The 22,796-nt window shown below is 55.9% G+C and overlaps 1 protein-coding gene across 1 annotated transcript; it reads right to left on the reverse strand.

Moving 5' to 3' along the window:
* Positions 1-1,467: 1,467 nt before the first annotated feature.
* Positions 1,468-22,119, reverse strand: PARP16 (poly(ADP-ribose) polymerase family member 16). Its single transcript, XM_056127374.1, has 6 exons — positions 21,506-22,119; positions 10,819-10,956; positions 8,968-9,174; positions 6,050-6,221; positions 4,208-4,349; positions 1,468-2,587 (listed from the first exon to the last, which is right to left on the reverse strand). Exons 1-6 carry the CDS (start codon positions 21,677-21,679, stop codon positions 2,452-2,454), a joined length of 969 nt encoding a protein of 322 aa, XP_055983349.1. The 5' UTR covers positions 21,680-22,119; the 3' UTR covers positions 1,468-2,451.
* Positions 22,120-22,796: the final 677 nt, after the last annotated feature.

The following is a 22,796-nucleotide window of genomic DNA, read 5'->3' on the forward strand; positions in this document are numbered from 1 at the left end:
CAGGGAAGGCAGGACTGATGCTGACACAGATACCAGGATTCTGCCACTTCCGAGCTCTCTGGCCTTGGGCAGATTGATGAGCTCCAACTTCAGCTTTCATTTTGTTTCACAGTGCCTGGGGTTGAACTCGGGTACGAGGAACACGCTCAACCACTGAGTCTGAGCCACATCCCTGGCCCTCAATTGTCTGCTGTTTGGGTTAGAGATTAGTGCAAGGGGCCCTGGCTCAGAACCACAGTAACCTTTGCTGAACATCTTACAAAGCTCTTTTATGACATCACATAAAGCCACTGACCCCGAAATATGTCCATCCGCCCCCTTGGGCAAACTGTCCACTCCTAGGGCTGAGGGGCTCCGTGGCCTGGATCAGGCTGAAGCTGGTGTCTAGTATACACAGAGGCTTGGTGTGAACAAACAATGACCAGAAACTCAGCACCTTCAGTAATCCGGTGAGTGGCCACCTCGAAGAAGGGACTGTTTTGTTTGGGGGCCATACCCGCAGTGCTCTAGGGACCATGTGGTGCTGGGAATAAACCCAGGCACCTTGCATGCAAAGCATGTGCTTAGTCATTGAGCTCTCTCCCTGGAAAGTAAGATATTGGCTGGGGGGTGGGGGCAGGGAGGGGCTGGGGGTGCTTGTGCTGGGCTACAGCTCTGTGCTGGCTGGGGATTGCTGCTGCTGGTGCACAAGGGACCAAGCTGAGGGTTGAGCCTGGGCCTCCTGCTTGCAAATCACATCCAGAGAACGGGTCGGGAGGGGGCCCGTGAGACCCTGGTGGAGGAAGAGATGCACTGGTGGAGGGTGTGGGGTTGGAACATTGGATGCATAAACCCAGCCATGAACCGTTTTGTAAATCTCAGTAACTACAATTTTTTAATTATTCTTTTGTGTGTGTTGGGGTGGGGGGGCATACCCATCTGCACTCAGTGCTTACTCCTGGCTCTGAGCTCAGGAGCCACTCCTGGTAGTGTGCAGGGGACCATACATGGTGCTAGGGATCAAACTTGGCTCAGCCGTGTGCAAGGCAAACGCCCTACCTGCTATGCTATTGGTTCAGACCTAAAACTAAAAAAAAAATTTTTTTTTTTACTTTTTGGATCATACCCGGCGATGCACAGGGGTTACTCCTGGCTCATGCACTCAGGAATTACTCCTGGCAGTGCTCAGGGGACCCTATGGGATGCTGGGAATAGAACCTGGGTCGTCCCCAGGTTTGCAAGGCAAACGCCCTACCCGCTCCAGCCCCAAAAATCTTAAAAAAAAAAAAAAAGCCACGGAAAACAGAGCTGAAGACAGTTACAAAAGCGAGTTGGTGTTTAGGAAAATACCTTTTATTGTTTTGGAAATGTTCAAATATTCAATGTAAAATCCTGACAGGGGCTTTCTCACACCTTCAACGATCAGGGAGAAATGACGTAACCCCCTCCAGACAGAAACCCCCCCAGGCCCCACATAATCAGACAAGGCCGGGAATGGCCACGCCCCACAGGAAGGAGGACAGGGACAATGATTGGCAGCTCCCTGGGCAGCTAGTTTCTTCCGTGGCAAGCCCAAGCTGAGTGGGGATGAGTGGCCCATAGGTTAAGGGGCCCACAGAAGGCCCTGGACACCATCAAGGCCGCTTCGTGAGAAGAAGGGCGGACCCGCCACAGCACCCAGTCTCTGCACCCCAACAGGAGAGAGGCTGTGGACACAGGCGAGAGGTGCTCGTGTTTCCGAAACTTCCCCTTCCCTCAGTTCACAGAGACCATGTGTCAGGGCGATTTAGGGGGGAAAAAAAAAATCAGAACTTGCACACCTGACTCCCTTTCGGCAGGAAGCAGAGCCGGTTGGCAGCATGCAGGAGAACCGACGTGAGCAGCTCACTCCCCAAGTGCCCCCAGCCCCAATGCCTTCCTCTGCGACAGGACAGGCCCGAGTGTAGATCTGAAGAAAGTGTGGAAATGTTTTGCACTCACACTCAAAGGCTGCAGGGACTCCAAAAAAAAAGATCCCCCTGGTTTTTATGAGAAGCATGACTGTTCCTCTTGGCTGTCTGGAGTCAAAACAAGGCGAGTGCCTCGTGATTTATGGTCCCCAATCCACGTTTTCTGTCTTCCAGAAGGCAGCAGAGACGGCCCACGGCTGCCAGGAGCAATTGTAAACAGGCCCCTGACAGCTCGGACACTTTGTTTTTAAATACAGCAAGACTTTTTTCCTCTGGCCCCAGCTGAGAAGCCAACTCCCGGGGACTGTTTAGGAAAGAGCAGACAGGAGGGTTCCCCTGGAAGCCAAGCACGAGGGCCCCGAGGTTTCCGGTGAGATCATCAAAGGCAGCGGATACGTTTATGGCGGAGGAACATCGTTCCTGGGCTCCCCGGGCGCCCACGCCCCTCGTGGCGAGAGGCACAGGACAAGCTGACCGTAAGGCACGTGGCTAAGACAGACCCCATACCAGGGGGCCGGGGAGATTATCTCTTGACGCATCTCCAGAAGTGCTGGAAGGCTGAGGAGTTGATGACACTCACGGCAAGCAGCAGCAGCAGGTACAGGGAGATCATGACGGCGAACCAGTGGCTGGACACCCAGGAGAGCTGACGGCACGCCCTGCCGGAGGGGAGGGGGGGAAAGAGCCACGCTGTCAGGGGGCCGGAGTGATAGCACAGCAGGTAGGGCGTGTGCCTTGCACGCGGCCGACCCGGGTTCGAATCCCAGCATCCCATAGGGTCCCCCGAGCACTGCCAGGAGTAATTCCTCAGTGCATGAGCCAGCAGTAACACCTGAGCATTGCCAGGTGTGACCCAAAAAGCAAAAAAAAAAAATAGTATTTCTCGGGGCTGGAGCAATATCACAGCAGGTAGGGTATTTACCTTGCACTCAGCCAACCCGGGTTCGATTTCCAGCATCCCATATGGTCCCCCAAGCACCGCCAGGAGTAATTCCTGAGTGCAGAGCCAGGAGTAACCCCTGTGCATCACCGGGTGTGGCCCAAAAAGCGAAAAAAAAGAGCCACGTTGTCAGGACAAACAGCTCTTTCCGCTAACATACGACCTGTGGCTAAAGGAAGATAAGATGATGGCAAGCCAGGAACTGAAGCTCTATGCGTGCCCTCGAAAAGCAAGAAGGCGGGGGTTGCGGCCACCATGCCTCGTGCCAGAACATTCCCTGCATGTCCAGAGACAGCTGTGCGGTGAGCTCATCTCCAGGCCGTCTGCTCTAACAAGTGCTCACCCGTCTCACTGGCCAGACCAAGCCAGGCCTCCGCACAGGGTGACAGCACGCAGGGTGTCTGCCCCGACAGCAACAGGTGGTAGGTGACTTAGCAAAAGTCTCTTCACTTGAGACATGTGCTGACTGCGAGCCCAGCTTGGGAAACCCTTTCTGGCCCGCGGGGAGATGACCTAAACCCTCGCAGTGTGCACGGGACAGCCCCGGCAGAGAGAAGGGGTCAGGGATAGAATTTCCGAGCAGCGAGAGTGGGGTGACGCCCGCCCCGTGTCCGAGACAAGGGGAGGGGACCAACCTCACTGACGAAACTCTAAAGCCCGGAAACTTGTTGAAACAGTGGGACATGTGGAAAGGGAGTGGCCTCACCTGCTACTCACCCCCAGGACCCCACCAACATCTGAAGGTGAGCCCTGGCCCCCCGCGAGCCCAGCACGTCCCCCATGACGGGCCGTGGAACGCATCTGCCGCAGGGATCGACACCTCTCCATCGTGGAGAGGAAGAAACAGCACCCCAGGTCCAGAGAGGCACAGTCATCTGCCATTCCCGACAGCGCCAGGGGACGTGCCGCCCTCAGCTGACCAACTCAAGTTTGCAGGCGCGAGTCCCCGGCTTCACCCCGGCCTCAGGTTTTGTATCTACAACTCTTTCCTGAGAACTACCCGGCAGAGCTTCACAGAAACCGACACAAATTGGGGGCTGAGGCTTTTGGGGAGGGGGGGGCACTTGGGCTGATAGCTGGGACACTGTCCACGGCTTTTAATTCTTTTGGATCTTGGGGCCACACCCGGCTGTGCTCAGGGCTTACTCCGGTTCTGCTCTCAGGGATCACTCCTGGCGGTGCTCAGGGACCCTGTGGGATGAACCCAGGGGTAGAACCCAGATCAGCTGCGTGCAAGGCCAGCGCCCTCCCTGCTGTGTTCTCACTCCAGGCCAGGCCTGCCGCTGTCAGCGCCGTTCAGCGGCCCCCAACACCTGGGACCTCCCGGGCCTGTCCTTACCCCTTGGGCTGCTTCTGTGAGTAGACCAGCAGGTACTTCACCCGCAGGAGCTGGTTATTGGTGACCACAAAGTACTTGGGAGGGACGTCGCCCCCCTCGCTGTTCTTGATTCTTGCTCGCCTGCGGTCTATCTCCTGGGAATCTGGAGAAGCAGAGAAAGGCACCGGTGACTGCGTGGGGGGACCCAGAGATCGTGAGACACAGGTCAGCACTCCCCGTCCTAAAACATTAGAATTCGATGACTCCGACGGGCAGATAGGAGAAAGGGCTGGAGGGGTGGGTGCTCGCCCTGCATGCAGCCGGCTCGTAATCCCGAGCATCCCCCAAGCCCCACCAGGAGCGAAAGTGGAGAGTTAGGATAATCCCTGAGCACCATGAAATGTGGCCTGCAATTTTTCTTTGAAAAGCAGCACTTGGGGGCCGGAGCAATTAACACAGCGGGTAAGGGTGTTTGCCTTGCACGCGGCCAACCTGGGTTCGATTCCCAGCATCCCATATGGTCCCCTGAGCACCGCCCGGGATAATTCCTGAGTGCAGAGTGAGGAGTAACCCCTGTGCATCGCCAGGTGTGACCCAAAAAGCAAAAAATAAATAACTAAATAAATAAATTAAAAGCAGCACTTTAGGGCTGGAGTGATAGTACAGTGGGTAGGGTGTTTGCCCAGCATGCAGCGGACCCAGGTTCGATCCCTGGCATCCCATATGGTCCCCCCCGAACACCGCCAGGAGTGATTCCTGAGTGCAGAGCCAGGAGTAACCTCTGAGCGTTGCTGGGTGTGACCCGAAAAGAAGAAGAAGAAAAAAAAGGAGCACTTTAGGGGCTGGAGCGAGAATACAACAGGAGCGGCTTTTGCCTTGCACAAGATCAATCTGGGTTAAATCCCTAGCACCACATACAGTCCCCCAAGCACTGCCAGGAGTAATTTCCAAGCACAAAGCTGGGAGTAACCCACGAGCACTGCCAGGTATGATCCAAAAACAAAGCTAAACCAAAAATCTAGCAGCACTTTAGGGCTAGAGAGATAGTACAGTGGATGGAGTTCTCACCTTGCACAGGGCCAAACCTGGGTTCAATCCCTGGCCCGAGGGGCAGTGCCCTGAGCCCCTCAGGAGAGATTCCTGAGGACAGAACCAGGGGTAAGCCCTGAGCACTACAGAGCACTGCTGGGTGTGGCCCCAAAACTACAACAAAAATTAAAAAACAACACAGTGACAAAACCCTGAAATGTTTCCTTTAGTGACAAAAAAATCAAACCCCCCCCACCAAGTAAATAAAGACCAAAGCAGCTTGACTGGGGCAGCCAGGCTCTGGCTGTCGGCGTGGGAGGCTGGAGCTGCCTTTGGCCTCAGTTGTTTCACATTAGAGACCAGGGCTCGCGGCTCAGCTCAGTTCAGGACACCAGACGGACACTCTGGGTTTGCTGCCTCTGAGAGCCAGTGGCAAGGGCCAGAGGGCAAGTCCTCCCAGGCTGGCACACGCAGGGCCGGGGCCTGACGCCATCTCAGCCTGTCATCCGCTCTCTGGAAGCCCAGGGTGGACCCCCTGGGGCCTCAGCTGCCCCACCCCCCCAGGCTGACACGCCCCGGAGTGGCCTGGAGGGACGGCCTGGGCGCCAGCCTGCCTCGCGTGTCTTTAGTCCTGCACACAGGCCCAGATTATCACGGACCTCCTGGCTCCCTGTCTCCGCTCTGTGGAATCTCGCCTGCGCTGTCCAGTTTGCCTCAAGCACTTGGCCGCTGCGTGCTCAGTCCCTCTAAGCCGCCCGCCCTTCCCTCGCCTCTGCCTGATGAGAAGTGACACGGTTTCCCCAGCGTGGCGGGACCCGGGGCTTGGCCACTCACCCTTCCTCTTCATCTGGCACTTGACGTCCGGGTGGTCGATGACCTCGCACACGGCCACGCAGCTGAGGACAGGGCCCAGAAGGCTCCGCTGCCACCCGAGGCCGTGGGGGCTGTAAATGAGGGCCAGGCTCAGGTCGCTGGTGAGGTAGGTGCCTTCCCCAAACAGGGACGTCTGCAAGGGCAGAGCCAACAGAGAGGAGACGGGTGGTGAGTGCGTGGGGCCCAGCGGGGCTCTGCCCAGGAGCTCACTGAGGCTCATTTGCCCCCGGCAGATGGCATTGGAGGCACTGTGACACATCCAGAGGGTGACGGTCCTCCATCTGTGATGGTTTAACCAACGCTGAATGGAAAACCTGCCGTTGCTGAGGTCAGGCTGGGTGACAGAAGCGCAGCTTTGGCAGCCCACATAGACCCCATTTGCTTCTGGGTCCTACCCGTAGATACTCAGGGGTTACTCCTGGCAGACTCGGGACCATAGGAGACGCCGGGGATCAAACCTGTTTCGTCCGCATGCAAGGCAAGTGCACTACCCACTGGACTATCTCTCTGGCCCCACACAGGCATGCCCCAACAGGCACAGAGTCTTGACTAAGTTAGGCTGATGGCAGGAACTGAGTCAGTATCTGCAACAGCATCTCTCAGACCAGAAACTGCAGTGGGTAGGGCAGGCCGATATGCGGGGCAGGCTAAGTGTCCACTTTATGTGTACTGACCACCAAGAAAACGTCCCCCAATGGAGAAGGCCGGACTGGGAGAGAACTTGAAGGATGGAGCACGTGCTTGGCAGGCAGGAGTCCCAAGATCCCCCCTGAAAGCACCCAGAGCGACCCCTGAACGTACCCAAGTACCACCAGCTATGGCCCCAAAAGTAAAGGGACAGAAAACACTGGAGGGCAGCAGCTCCCTGGTGGTCCCCACGAGCATGGACGCCTGCTGTCATGTGCGGGCGGGAGTGACAGTACAGCAGGAAGGGCACTTGCGTTGCACACAGCCCATGTGGGTTCAATCCCCGGCATCCCATAGGGTCCCTGTGAGCCTGCCAGGAGTGATCCCTAAATGAGGAGCCAGGAGTGAGCCCTGCCGGGTGTAACCCAAAACGGAGAGAGAGGGCTAGAGTGATAGCACAGTGGGTAGGGCGTTTGCCTTGCACGTGGCCGACCCAGGTTTGATTCCCAGCATCCCCTATGGTCCCCTGAGCACCGCCAGGAGTAATTCCTGAGTGCAAAGCCAGGAGTAACCCCTGAGCATCGCCAGGTGTGACCCGAAAAGAAAAATAAAAAACAGAGAGGGAGAGAGAAACAGAGAGAGAGGAGAGACAGAGAGAGAGAGAGAGAAAGACAGAGGAGAGAGAAGAGAGAGGAGATAGTAGAGAGGAAAGAGGAGAGAGAGTAGAAAGAGAGAGAGACAGAGAGAGAGAGAGAGAGAAGGAAAGAAAAGGGATAACTGATTCCTTTTTCTCTTTGATGGAAGGATGATGCTGGGAACTGCCAGGCATATGCTCTAAGTACTTGAGCTCAATTGTTTGGACTCTTAAAGATGAGGGAAGAATGTGCTGGGGCGGACAGAGGGACAGGACAGAGGTCAGGACACTTGCCTGACATGCGGCCAGTCCCCTGGCACTGCCTGGTTCCCCGAGCACCCGAGCACAGGGCCAAGAGTAGCGCTCAGGGACTGCCTGGTGTGGCCCACAGCCCCCAAAGGGAAAGGCCTGGGAGATACGTTAAAGGGCTGGGGTGCATGCTCTCCACGCGGGGCGCAGGCTTGATCTCCGGCACCGCATGGTCCCCCAAGCACTGCTGGCCCACATCAAAAGCTTTAATTTTTTTTTTTTAAGTAAAACAGATTTTATTTGGAGGTTTTGAAGGGAAGGAGGAGGGAGAGAAAGTGGGAGAGAGTGGAGAGTAACGAGCTCAGGAGAGAACCCGGGCTTCTCCAAGGGCGGAGAGAGCCCCTACACACATCCCAGCATTAGTCAGGAAAGCGTGAAAGTACACATCTCTAGAGGGGAGATGTGGGTGACCCATGTGCTCAGGTACCGCATGTGTTTGCCCACGTGGGCACAAGCAGTACATGGGCTCAACATATGCGCCCTTTAAATTTCTTTTAAATTTCTTTTAATGATAGGTATGTTACAGTAAGTTAAAAAGATAGAGCAAGGACACCACCCCCACCCCTTGGTACACCCTCAACTTAAACAAGGGCCAACTGGCAGTGTCGCCGGGTGCTTCTCAAGTCTCAATGAGCGACTCAGTCTCTGGGTGTTTCATTAGTTGGAGGTTTCCATCAGGTGATCTGGAGGGGTGAGGGGGTTGAACTTCCACAATCCAAGCACCAGAGCCATCCACGATGCTGAGGAGAGGGCTGGCTACATACCAGGATCTCCTGATAAACTTGTTTAAAGTTTTGGTTTGGGGACCACACTAGAGAGGCTCAGGGCTTGCTTCTGGCTGTGCACTGGGGAATTACTCCTGGCAGGACTTGGGGCCAGCTGAGATAGTGGGGATGAAATTCAGGCCAGCTGCATGCAAGGCAAATGCCTCCCTGCTCTAATACCTCTCTGGAGCCCTGATGAGCTTCTACAGCAAACTGGAACCTTCTGCAGAGGTCCTCATGCAACTACCCAGGGTTCAGACAGACACTGGGATATTTTTAGGCTCCCCAAATGATTCTAAATGTGCAGCCAAGGTTGGATACCACCTTTATGAAAGAGTTTTTTACGACTCAGAGAATCACGTTATTGCATTATCTCTGCAGTACTATGGAGCACACGCTCACAGTCAAGTGCAGCTACTGGTTCAGCAGGTGCACTTACGTTTCCATAGGATTCCAGGGACGCTGGCATTCCATACATGGTCTTTCTGTCATGCCCCCAGTACACCCCAGGCCGTGGTGCCACCCCACGGCGGCCTCGGACCCACCTTGTTGAGGTGGCAGTGCAAGCCGTTGTGGATGATGGAGTGGAAGTTCTCCAGGCGGCTGCCGTGGAAGGCATAGATGAGCTCTCGCTCGCCTTTGGTCTCGTAGAACTTGGCATTCGCTGGGTCGAAGTACTCGATTTCAAACAGGAAGTTTGGCGCAGGAACGGCCACGTGGGTGGCACGGGTCAGCTTCCGAATCTTCTCGAACTTGAAAACATGAAGGCAGTTTTATATGGGACACTGGGTGCTTTCAGAGCACAAAATAGCCTCCTAAAACCTTGGTCTTAATGCCCCTAGGCTCGGCTCAGAAAGACAACTGGTTTTATGAAAACAAAAACACTGGAGTTGAAGTGATAGCACAGCGGGTAGGGCGTTTGCCTTGAACCAACCCGGGTTCAATTCCCAGCATCCCATATAGTCCCCCGACCACCGCCAGGGGTAATTCCTGAGTGCAAAACCAGGAGTAACCCCTGAGCATCACCAGGTGTGACCCAAAAATCCAAAAAAGAAAAAAAGCAAAGAAGAACACTAATTTAGGGGACAAAGGAATAGTTCAAGGATAACCACATGCTGTACACGCAAGAGGCTTGGGTTTGAGCCAGGGGACCACTTGGTCCTGAGCCCCACTGAGAGTGACCCATGAGCACAGAGCCAGGAATAGCTCCCGAACACTGTCAGGTACGGCCAAAAACACACAAAACAAACCATCCATTTATAAACATAGGTTTATAATTAATCCACGCTTAAAGGTTAAGCCTCCTTTCCTCTGGAGCCAAGGAGCACAGCGGAAGGGCGTTTGCCTTGCATACAGCTGACCCGGGTTTGATCCCCGGCATCCCATATAGTTGACCAAGCCCTGCCAGGAATGATCCCTAAGCACGGAGTCAGAAATAAGACCTGGGCACAGCCGGGTGTGTCTCAAAAATAAACAAAAAATAGGACACCCCACAGACGCCCGTCCGCTGACAGGAAAGAAGGGCAGACAGGCCGGGAACAGCCTCACCCTGGCAGCCTGCAGACAAGGGAAACCAGGTCACAGAGTGCCTGGGCCATGCTGGAACTGGTGTTGGAGTGACTCTTATCCTGTCCCAGCACGCCTCTGGGTGACCGTGACTCAGCCCGCAGATGTACAAAGGCAGACTCAAGCACACCTGAGGGCTGACTCGGGCTCTGCTCTGATAACTCACAATCCAAGGAGGCAAATCATTCTTCTCTATTTAGGGGGACATTTGCCCACCAATGCTCAGGGGGCATATGAGGGGCCAGGGACCAAACCGGGGTCAGCTGTATGCCAAGGCAAGTGCTCCCTCCAGCCCCACCACAATCTCACCTAAGGTGTGGTCAAGGGTCCACATGACCAGAACTGGAGGCTAGTGATTGTGTGTCCTTGTACATGGAACCATGTAGGAAAACCCACAGTACAGCCCATCCATGAAGAAATCAACTATTACTCTCCCTGTTTCATGACTGTGGAAACGGGGTTGCTAAAACGCACCCTGCAGGACTGAAGCGATATTACAGCGGGTAGGGTGTTTGCCTTGCACACAGTGGACCCTGGTTCGATTCCCAGCATCCCATATGGTCTCCCAAGCACCGCTAGGTGTAATTCCTGAGTGCAAAGTCAGGAGTAACCCCGTGCATAGAAAAAAAAAAAAACACCCTGCAAACAACTCAAGGTCACGCGCAGCCAGTCGAAAGGAGCATGGCAGTGCAATGTGCAAACAAGGTCCCGGGCCCCACTCCCGACACACAAGCAGCTTCTCTGGGTACCAAGGGGGAGGAATCTGCATCTTCAACCAGTCACCACGGTGGAAGGGCACCAGCCCTGCATCCTACAGAGCAAAGTCTCACCTCCGACTTCCCTGCACTGTGGATCGCCAGGGCCTTTGAAGATAAAATCCAGCCCACCAGGTCCCAGGCCCGTCTGTCTCTGTGGCCCGAGGCCTGGAGAAGTTCTCGAAGGTTGGGTAACTTGCTAGCATCAGCGAGCTGTAGGGAGGAAGACACTCTGTTAGCTGGATCCATAACACAGAGAGCCGCGCCCTCTAGCGGTGATGCAGGGAATGGCGCCTCCCAGTCTCACCAGCATCCTTTCCAAAACACCACCAAGAATGCTCTCAAGCTGACAGGTTCACTTATGTTTGCTTTCATTTTGGGGGCCTACATCTGGTAGCGCTCAGAAGCCTACGTGGCAACTGGGCTGGCTGCATGCCAAGGAAGTGACTTATCCACTATACTATTTCTCCAGGGCCTTAAAAAAATTTTTTTAGGCACTATGGTAAAGTTTCATGAAACATTCCAGCACCAAAACCTTCACCAGTGTCTGCATCCTGCCACCACTGGCCCGTGTGGTGGCTTCCTATAAGCTCAGTTCCTGCTGCCTTCGGGCATTTGTTATTTTCCCCTTACTCGGCATTTTCATATCCCATCTCAGAGATCGTTGTGTCTATCCCTCTCCAGACTCATCCACACACTCATCGAAACTGCATGATTTCATCTTATGAAGATTATTTTATCGTTCATTTGACTCCAAACCCACATTCTACGCCAGGAGGTGTTTGCTGCGGGAGTATTACTGCCCGATTACAGGTACCACCTGGCAGGGGCTGCCGCTAACACCTGGCATACACTTCAACACAAGTTAACAAAGCAGGGCTGGAGAGATAGCACAGCGGGTAGGGTGTTTGCCTTGCACGCAGCCAACCCAGGTTCGATTCCCAGCATCCCATATGATCCCCAGAGCACCGTCAGGAGTAACCCCTGTACATCGCCGGGTGTGACCCCAAAAACAAATAAACAAAAAAGTTAACAAAGCCCTTTCCCAAAACTCCACCAGGAGTCCAGCTCCTGGAGCACCTGTTTCCCTGGAGGCCAGATAAAGCCAGGAAGGCATCTGCAAAATGGCCACGTGGCTTACGGGACTCAAACAGTACAGGGGGCAGGGTGCTTGTTTGCACAAGGCCAACCCAGGTTTTTGTTTGCACAAGGCCAACCTAGTTTCCATCCCCAGCATCCATATGGTCCTGAACCTGCCCAAGAGTAATCCCTGAGCACACAACCAGGAGTCAGCCCAGAGCACCACTGGGTATGGCCGAAAAAAAAAACCCAAAAAATGGTGAACTTTAGCTTGACAACATTTTTTTTTCTTTTTGGGTCATACCCGGCGATGCACAGGGGTTGCTCCTGGCTCTGCACTCAGGAGGGAGTTACTCCTGGCGGTGCTCAGGGGACCATATGGGGTGCTGGGAATCGAACCCCGGTTGGCTGCATGCAAGGCAAATGCCCTACCCGCTGTGCTATCTCTCCAGACCCTTGACAACATTTTTAGTTTAACCATAAGTCATGTGATAACTGGCACTTTGGGGCCTACCTGGAAGCCCTGGGTGTGGCTAAGTGGGATAGCACCCGTCTTGCAAATGTGAAGCTCTGTGTTCAAGCCCTGGACCCCCCCCCACACCAACCCGTGTAATCTCCGTTGTCATAGGTGACCCCGAGATATCCATCCCAACAACAAACGGAAAAGGGGAAACAAAATCCCAGCACCGGGGCCAGAGCTAACACGGGCGGCAGAACAGGCAGGCATGGAGGAGGCCCTGTGTGATCCCAGCACCCCATTAGCCCCAGCTGGCGGCACCAGGTGGCGCCACTCACAGAGAGCCATGGGGTGCAGTGACGCCCTGACAGCGTGGGTGGGCAAAGTCAAAAGTCCACATCTCAAAACAGCCTGAAGGCATGGAGGCATTTGGGCCAGGAAGCCAGTGAGAAAGCCAGAGACTTTTTTTTTTCTTTTGGGGTCACACCTGGCGATGCACAGGGGTTACTCCTGGCTCTGCACTCAGGAATTACTCCTGGCGGTGCTCGGGGGACCATATGGGATGCTGGGAATCGAACCCGGGTCGGCTGTGTGCAAGGCAAAAAATGCTCTACCTGCTGTGCTTCGGCCCAGAAAGTCAGAGACTCTTTTTTTTTTTTTTAATTTTTATTAGTGAAACACCATGAGGTACAGTTGTAGACTTACAAATTTTTGTGCTTGGGTTTCAGTTATACAATGATCGAGTACCCATCCCTCCACCAGCACCCATCCTCTACCACCACGGGTCCCAGCATCGCTCCCCCCCGCCATCCCACCCTGCCTCTGTGGCAGGGCATTCGCTTTTGTTCAAGTCAGACTCTTGAGAGAGGAATTCCAGGCCCAAGAGCATCTCTCTGGCCCTCCAAGAAGTAAGGCCAGACCAAGCACCTGAACAGTTCCAAGTAGGGGGCACAGTCTGGGAAGACCCTTATCAAAGCCTTAAGAAAGCAGCAAAGCATTCTCCATCCTGGGGGTTCGCTGGCATCTCAGCTGGAGCTGTGCCCCCCATCCCTGTGATGCTCTCTCCATCCCAGCCCTCCCAGTCCTCCTTTTCCCTCAGTCTCTGCTGAGCCCTCGGAACCCGGACGGGGTCAGGACTAGCTCTTCACTTCCCGCAAAGAGCAGATTCCTCGCTCCATCCCAAGTGCCCGACTTCCCAGAAACCGGATGGCGGGAGCTGGAGCAATATCACAGCAGGGATGGTGTTTGCCTTGCACACAGTCAACCCGGGTTCGATCCCTGGCACCCCATATGGTCCCCTGAGCCCCGCTAGGAGTGATTCCTGAGCACAGAGCCAGGGGTAACATCTGAGCACCAATGGTTGTGTCTTCTCAAAAAAAAAAAAATACTGGGTGGAGGGTACCAGCCCCACACCACAAAGATCGAAAGAACCTCGGCCGAGTGGGGTCTCAACCCACAAGGGCACTGGGAGCTGGCCTAATCAGTCCTGACCCTCCCAGGCCCGCGGTGGGCAAAGCAGGCGGCAGTACTAATAGCCCCCTCACTCCCCCTTCATATAAGTCACCCCCAAGAAAGCGAGCGAGACATGGGCCACTCTGCAGCCTCTGCCTGGGGACAGAGGCAGGACTGAGCTGAACTGGACATGCAGGCTGCAGTCAGTACATGCCGAGCACGCACTGGGCCCTGGGTGCACCCCCACCATCCCACCAGGCTCATGCCACAAGGCCGTAAAGGCCGGGGGGCCCAGGCCTGAGCACTACCCAGGAGCAGCCCCCAAGCAAACGGCCATCTGTGGGAAGAGAAGCAGCTCGGGTGATGAGAGGTGAACCAGGGACAGAGCCCGCTGCGGCGGGCAGAGGTGGGGGGCACAAGGAGACCTCACGACTGTCTAGCTTGAGGAGGGCAGGCCAGGGGCCACAGTCTCCCAGAGCCTGCGTGCAGATGCCATGATGGGGCTGGGTTTGGGGTTGCTTGATTTTGGGGGGTTGGGGGTTTAGTTTTGAGTCTGGGCCACACTCAGCGGTGCTCGGGGCTTCATCCTGGCTCTGTGCTCGGGGATCACTCCTAGTGGGACGCCGGGAGCTGAACCTCAGGACAGCGGCATGCAAGGTAAGCTCCCTCCCCACTGTACTATCTCTCCAGTCCCCAAGGTTGGCTTACTGGGGCCTCTCGTGGCGGTGCTCAGAGACCCAGCTGAGCTGGGGCAAATACCGGGGCCCCCCACCAAGCACGCCGGCTTTCTGCACCCTTACAGGCCCCACTGACTGTGAGTTCCCTGAGTACCGCCAGGAGTAATTTCTGAGTGTAGAGCCAGGCAGGCCTCATTGCTTGAGGCGAGGTCCCTAACTCACCAGCTCAGGGAGGACTGAGCGGGCATCGCTAAGCTGGCAGGGACGGAGCCGCTTGATACAAGTGAGATACTTGGAGCTGGAGTGATAGCACAGTGGATAGGGTGTTTGTCTTGCACACAGCCGACGCAGGTTCGATTCCCAGCATCCCATATGGTCCCCTGAGCACCTCTAGGAGTAATTCCTGAGTGTATGAACCAGGAGTAAACCCTGTGCATCGCCGGGTGTGACCCAAAAAGCAAAAAAAAAAAAAAAAAAAAAAAGAGATACTCACTGACCCTCTCCACCAAGAGGCTATCGCCTTCCCAGGAAGGCTGAGAAGTGAGGGGGCTGCACGGGAAGTGGGGTCCCACCGTGGGGCTCTCCACCTCACTGTGCATTGGCTGCTATCTCTTTCAGTCACAGCCTTACGACGGACACATCACACAGTCTCTCTGTCTTTCTCCCAGTGCACACTGCACATGTACACGCCTGGGATTCCATCTTTGGGAACTGAGGATGAAAAGGTAACACGAGGGTCTGTGAGTACAGTGGGTAAAGCACTGGCCTTGCTCACAGCTGATCCGGGTTTGATCCCTGGCACCCCAGACGGTCCCCCAAGCCCGCTAGGGGTGATCCCAGAGCACAGAGCCAAGTGAAGCCCTGAGCACCAATGGGTGTAGCCTCCAAACCAAAGTAAGCACTGTAGCACTGTTGTCCCACTGTTCATCGATTTGCTCGAGCGGGAACCAGTAACATCTCCATTGTGAGACTTGTTACTGGTTTTTGGCATATCTAATACGTCACAGGTAGCTTGCCAGGTTTTGCCGTGCGGGCCGGATACTCTCGGTAGCTTGCACGGTTCTCTGAGAGGGATGGAGGAATCAAACCCAGGTCGGCCTTGTGCAAGGCAAACGCCCTACCCGCTGTGCTACCAAAGTAAATAAATAATAAAAGAGTGGTCTGATAATAAAAGCGGAAAATTTTTACCTTGAGATATCAAACATGTAACCTAATTGGGCTTGTTTACTGACCAGCAGACTTGCTTCTGAGCAAACCGATAAACAGGAGGGGAATGTTAATCACATGTTCTCTGCAAATAAACAAAACCACCCCAATGCCCAGACTCCACTTCAAACCAATTTCATCAGATTCTCTAGAGGTGTGGGGCTCAGCCAGCCGCTGCTCTGCAAGCCACCAGCCAACGCTAACAGCCTGTTTTCCCATCTGGGAAGACGAGTCAGAATCTTCCTTTGGAAGGCTGGTCAGCCTCTGCGCCGGCAGTTTCATGGTGAGGAATTTGTCTCCAGGAAATAACTAGAGGCTTAAACAGTGATGAACGCGAAGGGGTGTGTTTATCAAACCATTATTTCTCAGAGCAAACAGTGGTTGGGAGGAAGCCTGGAGGAGGAACGCAGGAGGGCAGGGTGGAGGCCGGAAGATGCTGGGACTCGGGAAGCCAGAGACGGGCTCAGGGCAGCTAGGCTGGGCTCAAGCCTGCGTCACATGCTCCCTGCACAACGGCAAAAGACAAGCCTCCAACAAACTGTCTGTCGTCTGTCTCTCTCTCTCTGTCTCTGTCTCTCTCTCTCTGTCTCTGTGTCCCTCTCTGTCTCTCTCTGTCTCTCTCTCTCAGCTTTTGGGTCAAATCTGGTGGTGCTCAAGGATCGATCGATGCTGGCATTGCTACGGGGTGCTGGAGATCAAACCTAGGCAGACACGTGCCATACCCCCTGTGCGTAACCCTCTGGCCCGTCACTGGCCTTTCCCCCACTACTTCTAAGTGCCATTTGCTGGGGCTGGAGCGATAGCACAGCGGGTAGGACGTTTGCCTTGCACGCGGCCGACCCAGGTTCAATTCCCAGCATCCCATATGGTCCCCTGAGTACCGCCAGGAGTAATTTCTGAGTGCAGAGCCAGGAGTAACCCCTGTGCATTGCCGGGTGTGAAAAGAAAAAAAAAAATTACTGAGTGCCATTTGCTAAACAAATGAAAATGACAGGGGCCAGAGTGACAGGAAAGCTGAGAGGACACTGGCCTTGCATGCAGCTGACCGGAGTTCATTCAGTCCTCAGCACCCCGTATGGGTTCCCCGAGTCCCACCAAGAGTGATTTCTGAGTGCAGAGCCAGGCTAGCCCCTAAACAAACCAGATGTGCCACACATCCCCCCCAAAAAGAAAAAGAAAATGAAAACCTCTGCTGGCACCGCCCCTTCCTTCTCCAGGGAACCAGAACTGATGCCGAGTCCTGTCCCAATTCCCTTTTCTTTCAGAGATGGCCTCTGAGTTGAGGCAGCTCTAAGTGCTGGAGCACGTGCCTGGCACACACAGTGGCAAAGAGAGCTCACCTCAGGCACCAACACGTGTAGCGCTAGTGGCCTCCTAGAAGATTGGAGAAACCCCCACCCCAAGCAAAAATACAAACCAAATTTAAAATCACATTATTCAAGAGTGAACCTTGGACACTCACACTGGCAAGAGGCCCAAGAACGTTTATTTCAGAACAGGTGCGCGCCCAGCGATGGTGCCACCCTGACCAGGAAACTCATTCAAGCCACGCTGGACCCAGCTGAGCTTTCCCAGGGCAGTGCCCAGCACAGAACAGGTATGAGAACAGATGGTGAGAGTCTGTTTCTGAGGGAGAGACAGGCAGGCAGGGTAGGGCCACGGTCTTGCTCACAACCAACCAGGTTCCAATCCCCAGCACCACAAAGAATGGCCTGAGCCTCACCAGGAGCGATCCCTGAGCACTAGGACAGAGATAGTAGAACGGGTTAGGCACTTGCCTGACCCCAATTGCTGACTTGGGCTCAATTCTCCAGCATCCTATATGGTCCCCTGAGCTCCACCAGGAGTGATCCCTGAGTGCAGAGCCAGGAGAAAACCATGAGCATCGCCGGGTAGGACTCAAAAACGAGAGAGACAGACAGACAGACAGACAGAGAGGGGGGAGGAGAGAATGAGAATATATTCCAACAGTACTTATATAATTAGAAATAAAATTTAAGGGGCTGTATCAGCAGTACAGTGGGTAGGGTATTTGCACCGACCAACCTGGCACACAACCAACCTGGGTTCCATCCCTGGCTTCCCATATGGCCCCGGGAGCCCACCAGGAGTGATCCCTGTGCGCAGAGGAGAAGTAAGTCCTGAGCATAGTCAGTTGTCACAGAAAAAAAAAAAAAATTAAGGTCTGGAGTGACAGTATATCTGGGCAGGGGTTTGCCTTGCATGTGGCTGACCCGGATCTGATCCTCCCAGCATCCCATATGGTTCTCCCTGCCCTGCCAGGAGTCAGCCCCAAGCATCACCAGGTGTAGCCCAAAATCAAAATAAAATGTAAGGCCCTGAGCGGGGGAGCGCTCAGGCACGTGTGAGGCCTCACGTCTGACCCCAGCACTGCCGAGCACGGGCACTGAAGCACCAGGAGCGGCCCTGATCTGGGTCCCCCTGATCTGCTAAGGTGTATGGTGGGGAATGCGCCTATGAAAAAACCAGGTAATTAAAATATGTAAATAATAAAAGGCATGGAAAAATTCAAACAATTCCAAGCTTCCTTTGCTCTCATTCTATCTCCATCAAACACACCAGATTGCTTTCCTGATGACCTTAACGGCAGGAGGAACAGGGCAAGGGGCCCGGGAGATAAGAGAGCATGACCAACTCAGGCTTGATCCGACCCAGGACACCCTAGGGGCCCCTGAGCACCACCAGGAGTGATCCCTGAGTGCACAGCCATGAGCAACTCCTGAGAATTGCTGGGGGCAGTCCAAAAACCAACAACAACAACAACAACAAAATTTTTTTAAAATACCCAAACCAAGTCATACCACTCCCATTCATTGGTGTTTCTAGTTCTTGTTTGCTTGTTTTTTGGGCCACACCCAGCGAAGCTCAGGGGTTACTCCTGGTTCTGCACCCAGGAATTATTCCTAGCGGTGCTTGGGGGACCATATGGGATGCCAACGATCGAATCCTGGGTTGGCCATGTGCAAGGCAAACGCCCTATCCACTGTACTATCTCTCCGGCCCTCGTTGGTGTTTCTGGAAAAGGGTTAATAAACTGGGGACGGAGCGACAATACAGTGGGTAGGGTGTTTGCCGGCATCCCATGTGGTCTGCCAGGGTGATACCTGAGTGCAGAACCAGGAGTAACCCCTGGAGTGTGACCCAAAAGGAAAAAAATAAAACCTGATAAACTGCATGGTGGGGTGCCATGTTGAGACCCAAGGTTCCTCTCAAGCTACCATGGAGATCTTCCAGAAATGCATCCTGGCTCCAGCCGCAGCCTGCCCAGCGTGAGGATAACACTGACATGGAAGTTTCTGCAAGCTGGGGCCAGTCTGGAGGCTCTGGCGAGCTCCTGGTTTTCTGCTTCCCACAGCAAACTAGACTCGTCTCCCAAGGAAGCTCCTGGTTTTCTGTGCATCCTATGACTCCCCTAGATCCTCCTCCCCTCCACACCTGAAAACTCCGGTAAGTTCCCAGCGACTTGGTATAGCATCAGCCAACCCTACTCCACGCTGCCTGCCCCATTCATGTCAGCTGCCCCCAGCACTGCTGGACACTCTCCACCTCCCCCGGCTCTATAACCCACAGGGCTTCTGCAGGTCTGTCTGCAACCGGCAGATGGGGACTTACCTTATGTGTTAGAGCTAGCTTTGATTGTGGAAGGGCCTTCGCTCCATCCCTAGCACCTATAGCGAGGTCCTGGTGGCTGGACCCCCAACACCCCTGCAAGTGAACCCTACAACCACACCAAAAACACTGAAGGGGCTGGAGCGATAGCACAGCGGGTAGGGCATTTGCCTTGCATGCAGCTGACCCAGTTCAATTCCCAGCATACCCGAGCACCATCGAGTAATTCCTGAATGCATGAGCCAGGAGTAACCCCTGAGCATCACCAGGTGTGACCCCAAAAAGAAAAAAAAAAACACTGAAGGCAGCTTCACCTCACTCTGATCTCACCATGTCACCAAACTGAGCATGTGGATTTGCAGAACTAAGCAAAGTGGGTCAGTCGACTCAACACTTTCCCTGGCCACTCTGTATACTGAAACCCCTGTGTAGCAAGGCCAAGCCCTGAGGAACCTCAGGACATCCCAACAGCTGGAGATGTAGCTCGGTGGTAGAGCACTTGGCACGGATACGTGAGGTCTTGGGTTTGAATCCCAGCACCCCCGTTAAGTTTCTGCATTGCAAAGTGTCAAACCTTGTCTCTCGGCCCCTGGGTGTGATAAGAGGAAACCCAACACTGACCACCTTGTCAGAATTCTAAACACCTGCACCAGAGTAGTAGGGCATTTGCCTTGCCCGCAGCCAACCCAGGAACACCCCAGATGGTCCCCCAATCTCACCAGGAGCATTCTCTGAGCACAGAGCCTGGAGTAAAACCTGAGCAGCACCAGGTGTGACCCAAAATCAAAACAAAACAAAAATAAATCTAAACATAACGGCCAGAACAATAGTACAGTGGGTAGGGCGCTGCCTTGCACATGTTCAGCCTGAGTTCGATCTCAGGCATCCCATATGGTCCCCTAAGCACCGCCGAGCGGAAGCCCTGAGCATTGCCAGGTGCGGCCCCCAACCAAATAAACAAAAATTATTAGGCTGTTTTGATTTTTTCCTTCTTATAGAATCAATTCTGGTTAAGATTTTTTTTCCCTAAGTAGTCCCAAAATTTGGATTACAAAGGTGGGCGGGACAGACATGTCTGTACAGGTGGCAAGATGCTTGCCTTGCATGAGGCAGACACCATGGTTCAAACTTTGGCATCTCATAGGGTTCCCCAAGCACGAGAGCCAAGAATGAACCCTAAGCACCATCCCGTAATACACTCCCCCTGGGGAAAAAAAAAAGGAAGAAAAAAAAAAACCACCTAAGATAACTGGTATGTGGAATGCTAGGGAGTGGACACTAAATCGCTAAATTAAGCAACTTGGATCTGGAGAAATAGTACAGCAGGTAGGGCACTTGACTTGCATGCACCTGACTCAGGCATCCCATATATTTCCCCAAGCACCACCAGGAGTGCAGGGCCAGGGGTAACCCCTGAGCATCGCTGGGTGTGATCCAAAAACTAAAAATTCAATTAATTAACTGCCTTGTGAATATCAGGAATATCCAGTGCAGGGACTGGCGAGAGAGGACAGAGGGAAAGGCATCTGCCTTGCACGCACCTGAGGTGGCTTCAATCCCCAGCATCTCACACAACCACTCCCCGAGCACCACTAGGGGCCATTCCTGAGCACAGAGTCAGGAATAACACTAAGCACTGCTGGATGTGACCCAAAAACCGAAAAATTAGTTAATTGTGCCTTGTGAACCTCAGAAATGATCGGTGTAAAGGGCTGGAGAGACCGTACAGAGGACAGGGCACTTGTCTTGCCCGCAACTGACTCCGGCTCAATCCCTGGCACCCCAGATGGTCTCCCAAGCCCTGCAAGGAGTGGTCCCTGAGCACAGAGTCAGGAGCAAGCCCTAAGGTCTGCCGGGTGTGGTTCAAAACCAAAAAAGAAAAGGAAAAAGAAATGACCAGTGTACTCTAAGTACTGGGCTGCTACACATCCGTGCATCGCCTCCCCTAGAGATGGGGGTCTGGGTGGTTTGGGCGACTCAGTGCCAATCTTTCGTCAGCCAAAATCATCCTAGTCCGCAGAACCAGCTGGCTCAAGTCCTCACCTTCCGCCGCTGCTCCCCGAACTCCTGCTTCACCCCGGAGCCACTGGTCATTAGCACGGGGAAGACGCCCCCAAAGGCCCGGGAGCGCGGCCGGGCGGGCGTGGCGCCCACTCCCCCCACCGCCCGCCGGACCCTTCCCCACGCCCGGCGGGGAACGCCAAAGCCTGGGGCCGGCGTGTCGACACGTGGGGTGGGCAGCGCCCGGACGCGCACTCACCAGGGCCTCGAAGTCTTTGCTGTCGTGGCGGGCATAGGACGCGGGGAAGGGCCGCAGAACCGAGTCGCGCTTGTAGCTCTGCAGCGCCGAAGCGAAGAGGCTGCACAGAAGGTCCGCGGCCAGCACGTCGCGGCCCGCCGCCTCCCGGACGGCCTCCAGGCCTGCGGGCTGCATCCCAGCTGGTGCCGGCGCGTGGCCCGGCGGAAGCGCGGGGCTGGGCCGGGTTCCGGGCCGGGGCTGGAGCTCGGCGGCGGGACTAGAACGCGGGTCGGGGGGCCAGCAGAGGCGCTGACGGGCGGTTCCTGCGGGGGCTCCGGGGACCCGCCGAGGAGAGGGACCGGCGGGGACGCGGGTCAGCGCCCGAGTGGGGCTGGGGGGATAATGGGGTCAGGGGTGCCCAGGCCTAGGGGAGGGGCTATGACATGGGATGAGAGGACAACGGGGTGTCCCAGGCAGGGGCCGCGGCCGAGGCTCCCCCGGGGGTGCGCGGACACAGCCCCCGCCCCGCGCCCGGCGAGGTCGCGGCGCTGCCCGCGTCTTCCTGTTCCGCCTCCAGGTGTCGCGGCCGAAGCCCCAGGGCTCGACCGGCTGTCCCGGAGCCCCGCGCGCCCGCCGCCAGCCCCGCGTGCCCCAGCCCCGCAGCCGCACGCCGCACGCCGCGCCTTGCTGCGGGGGTCCTCCGGCCGCGCGCGCACCCCGCTCCCCGCGCAGCCGGAGCTCCGTTCGGCTCCGCCCAGCACCCGCCCCGCGCCCCGCTCCGCCCCGGGTCCTCCCGGAGCCCCGCTCCGCCCCGCTCCGCCCCGCTCCGCCCCTCGCTCCGCCCCTCGCTCCGCCCCCGGGTCCCGCCCCGTGCCCCCGCTCCGCCCCGGGTCCTCCCGGCTCCCAGCTTTGCCGCATCCGCCTAGCGCCCCGCCCCACGCACCGCGTCCCGCCCGCCCTGCGCCCCTCCTCGCCACGGGCCCCGCCCCGCACCTCGCCCCCCGCCCCGCTCCGCCCCGGGTGCTCCCGGCGCCCTGCCCCGTGCCCCGCCCCGCGCCTCTCTCCCCGCCCCGCCCCGCGCCCCACTCCCCGCCCCGCGCCTTGCTCCTCCCCCCCGCCCAGCCCCGCTCCGCCCCGGGTCCTCCCGGCGCCCCCCTCCCCGCACCCCGCTCCCCTGCCCACCCCCGCCCCGCGACCCGCTCCTCCCCCACACGCCCCGCCCCGCTCCGCCCCGCTCCGCCCCGGGTCCTCCCGGTGCCCCCTCCCCGAGCCCCGCTCCCCGCCCCGCCCCGCGCCCCGCCCCACGCCCCGC

This window comes from Sorex fumeus, unplaced genomic scaffold (genome assembly GCF_029834395.1).
Source record: "Sorex fumeus unplaced genomic scaffold, SorFum_2.1 ptg000063l, whole genome shotgun sequence".
NCBI classification, from domain to species: Eukaryota; Metazoa; Chordata; class Mammalia; order Eulipotyphla; family Soricidae; genus Sorex; species Sorex fumeus.

Excerpts from the sequence above, each read along its gene's own strand:
- PARP16 (XM_056127374.1), bottom strand. The coding sequence starts at position 21,679 with ATGCAGCCCGCAGGCCTGGAGGCCGTCCGGGAGGCGGCGGGCCGCGAC. Across the intron at positions 6,222-8,967 it reads TGCACTGCCACCTCAACAAG|ACGTCCCTGTTTGGGGAAGG; the intron begins GTGGGTCCGAGG and ends CTGCCCTTGCAG. Across the intron at positions 4,350-6,049 it reads GTGCCAGATGAAGAGGAAGG|ATTCCCAGGAGATAGACCGC; the intron begins GTGAGTGGCCAA and ends CTGCTTCTCCAG.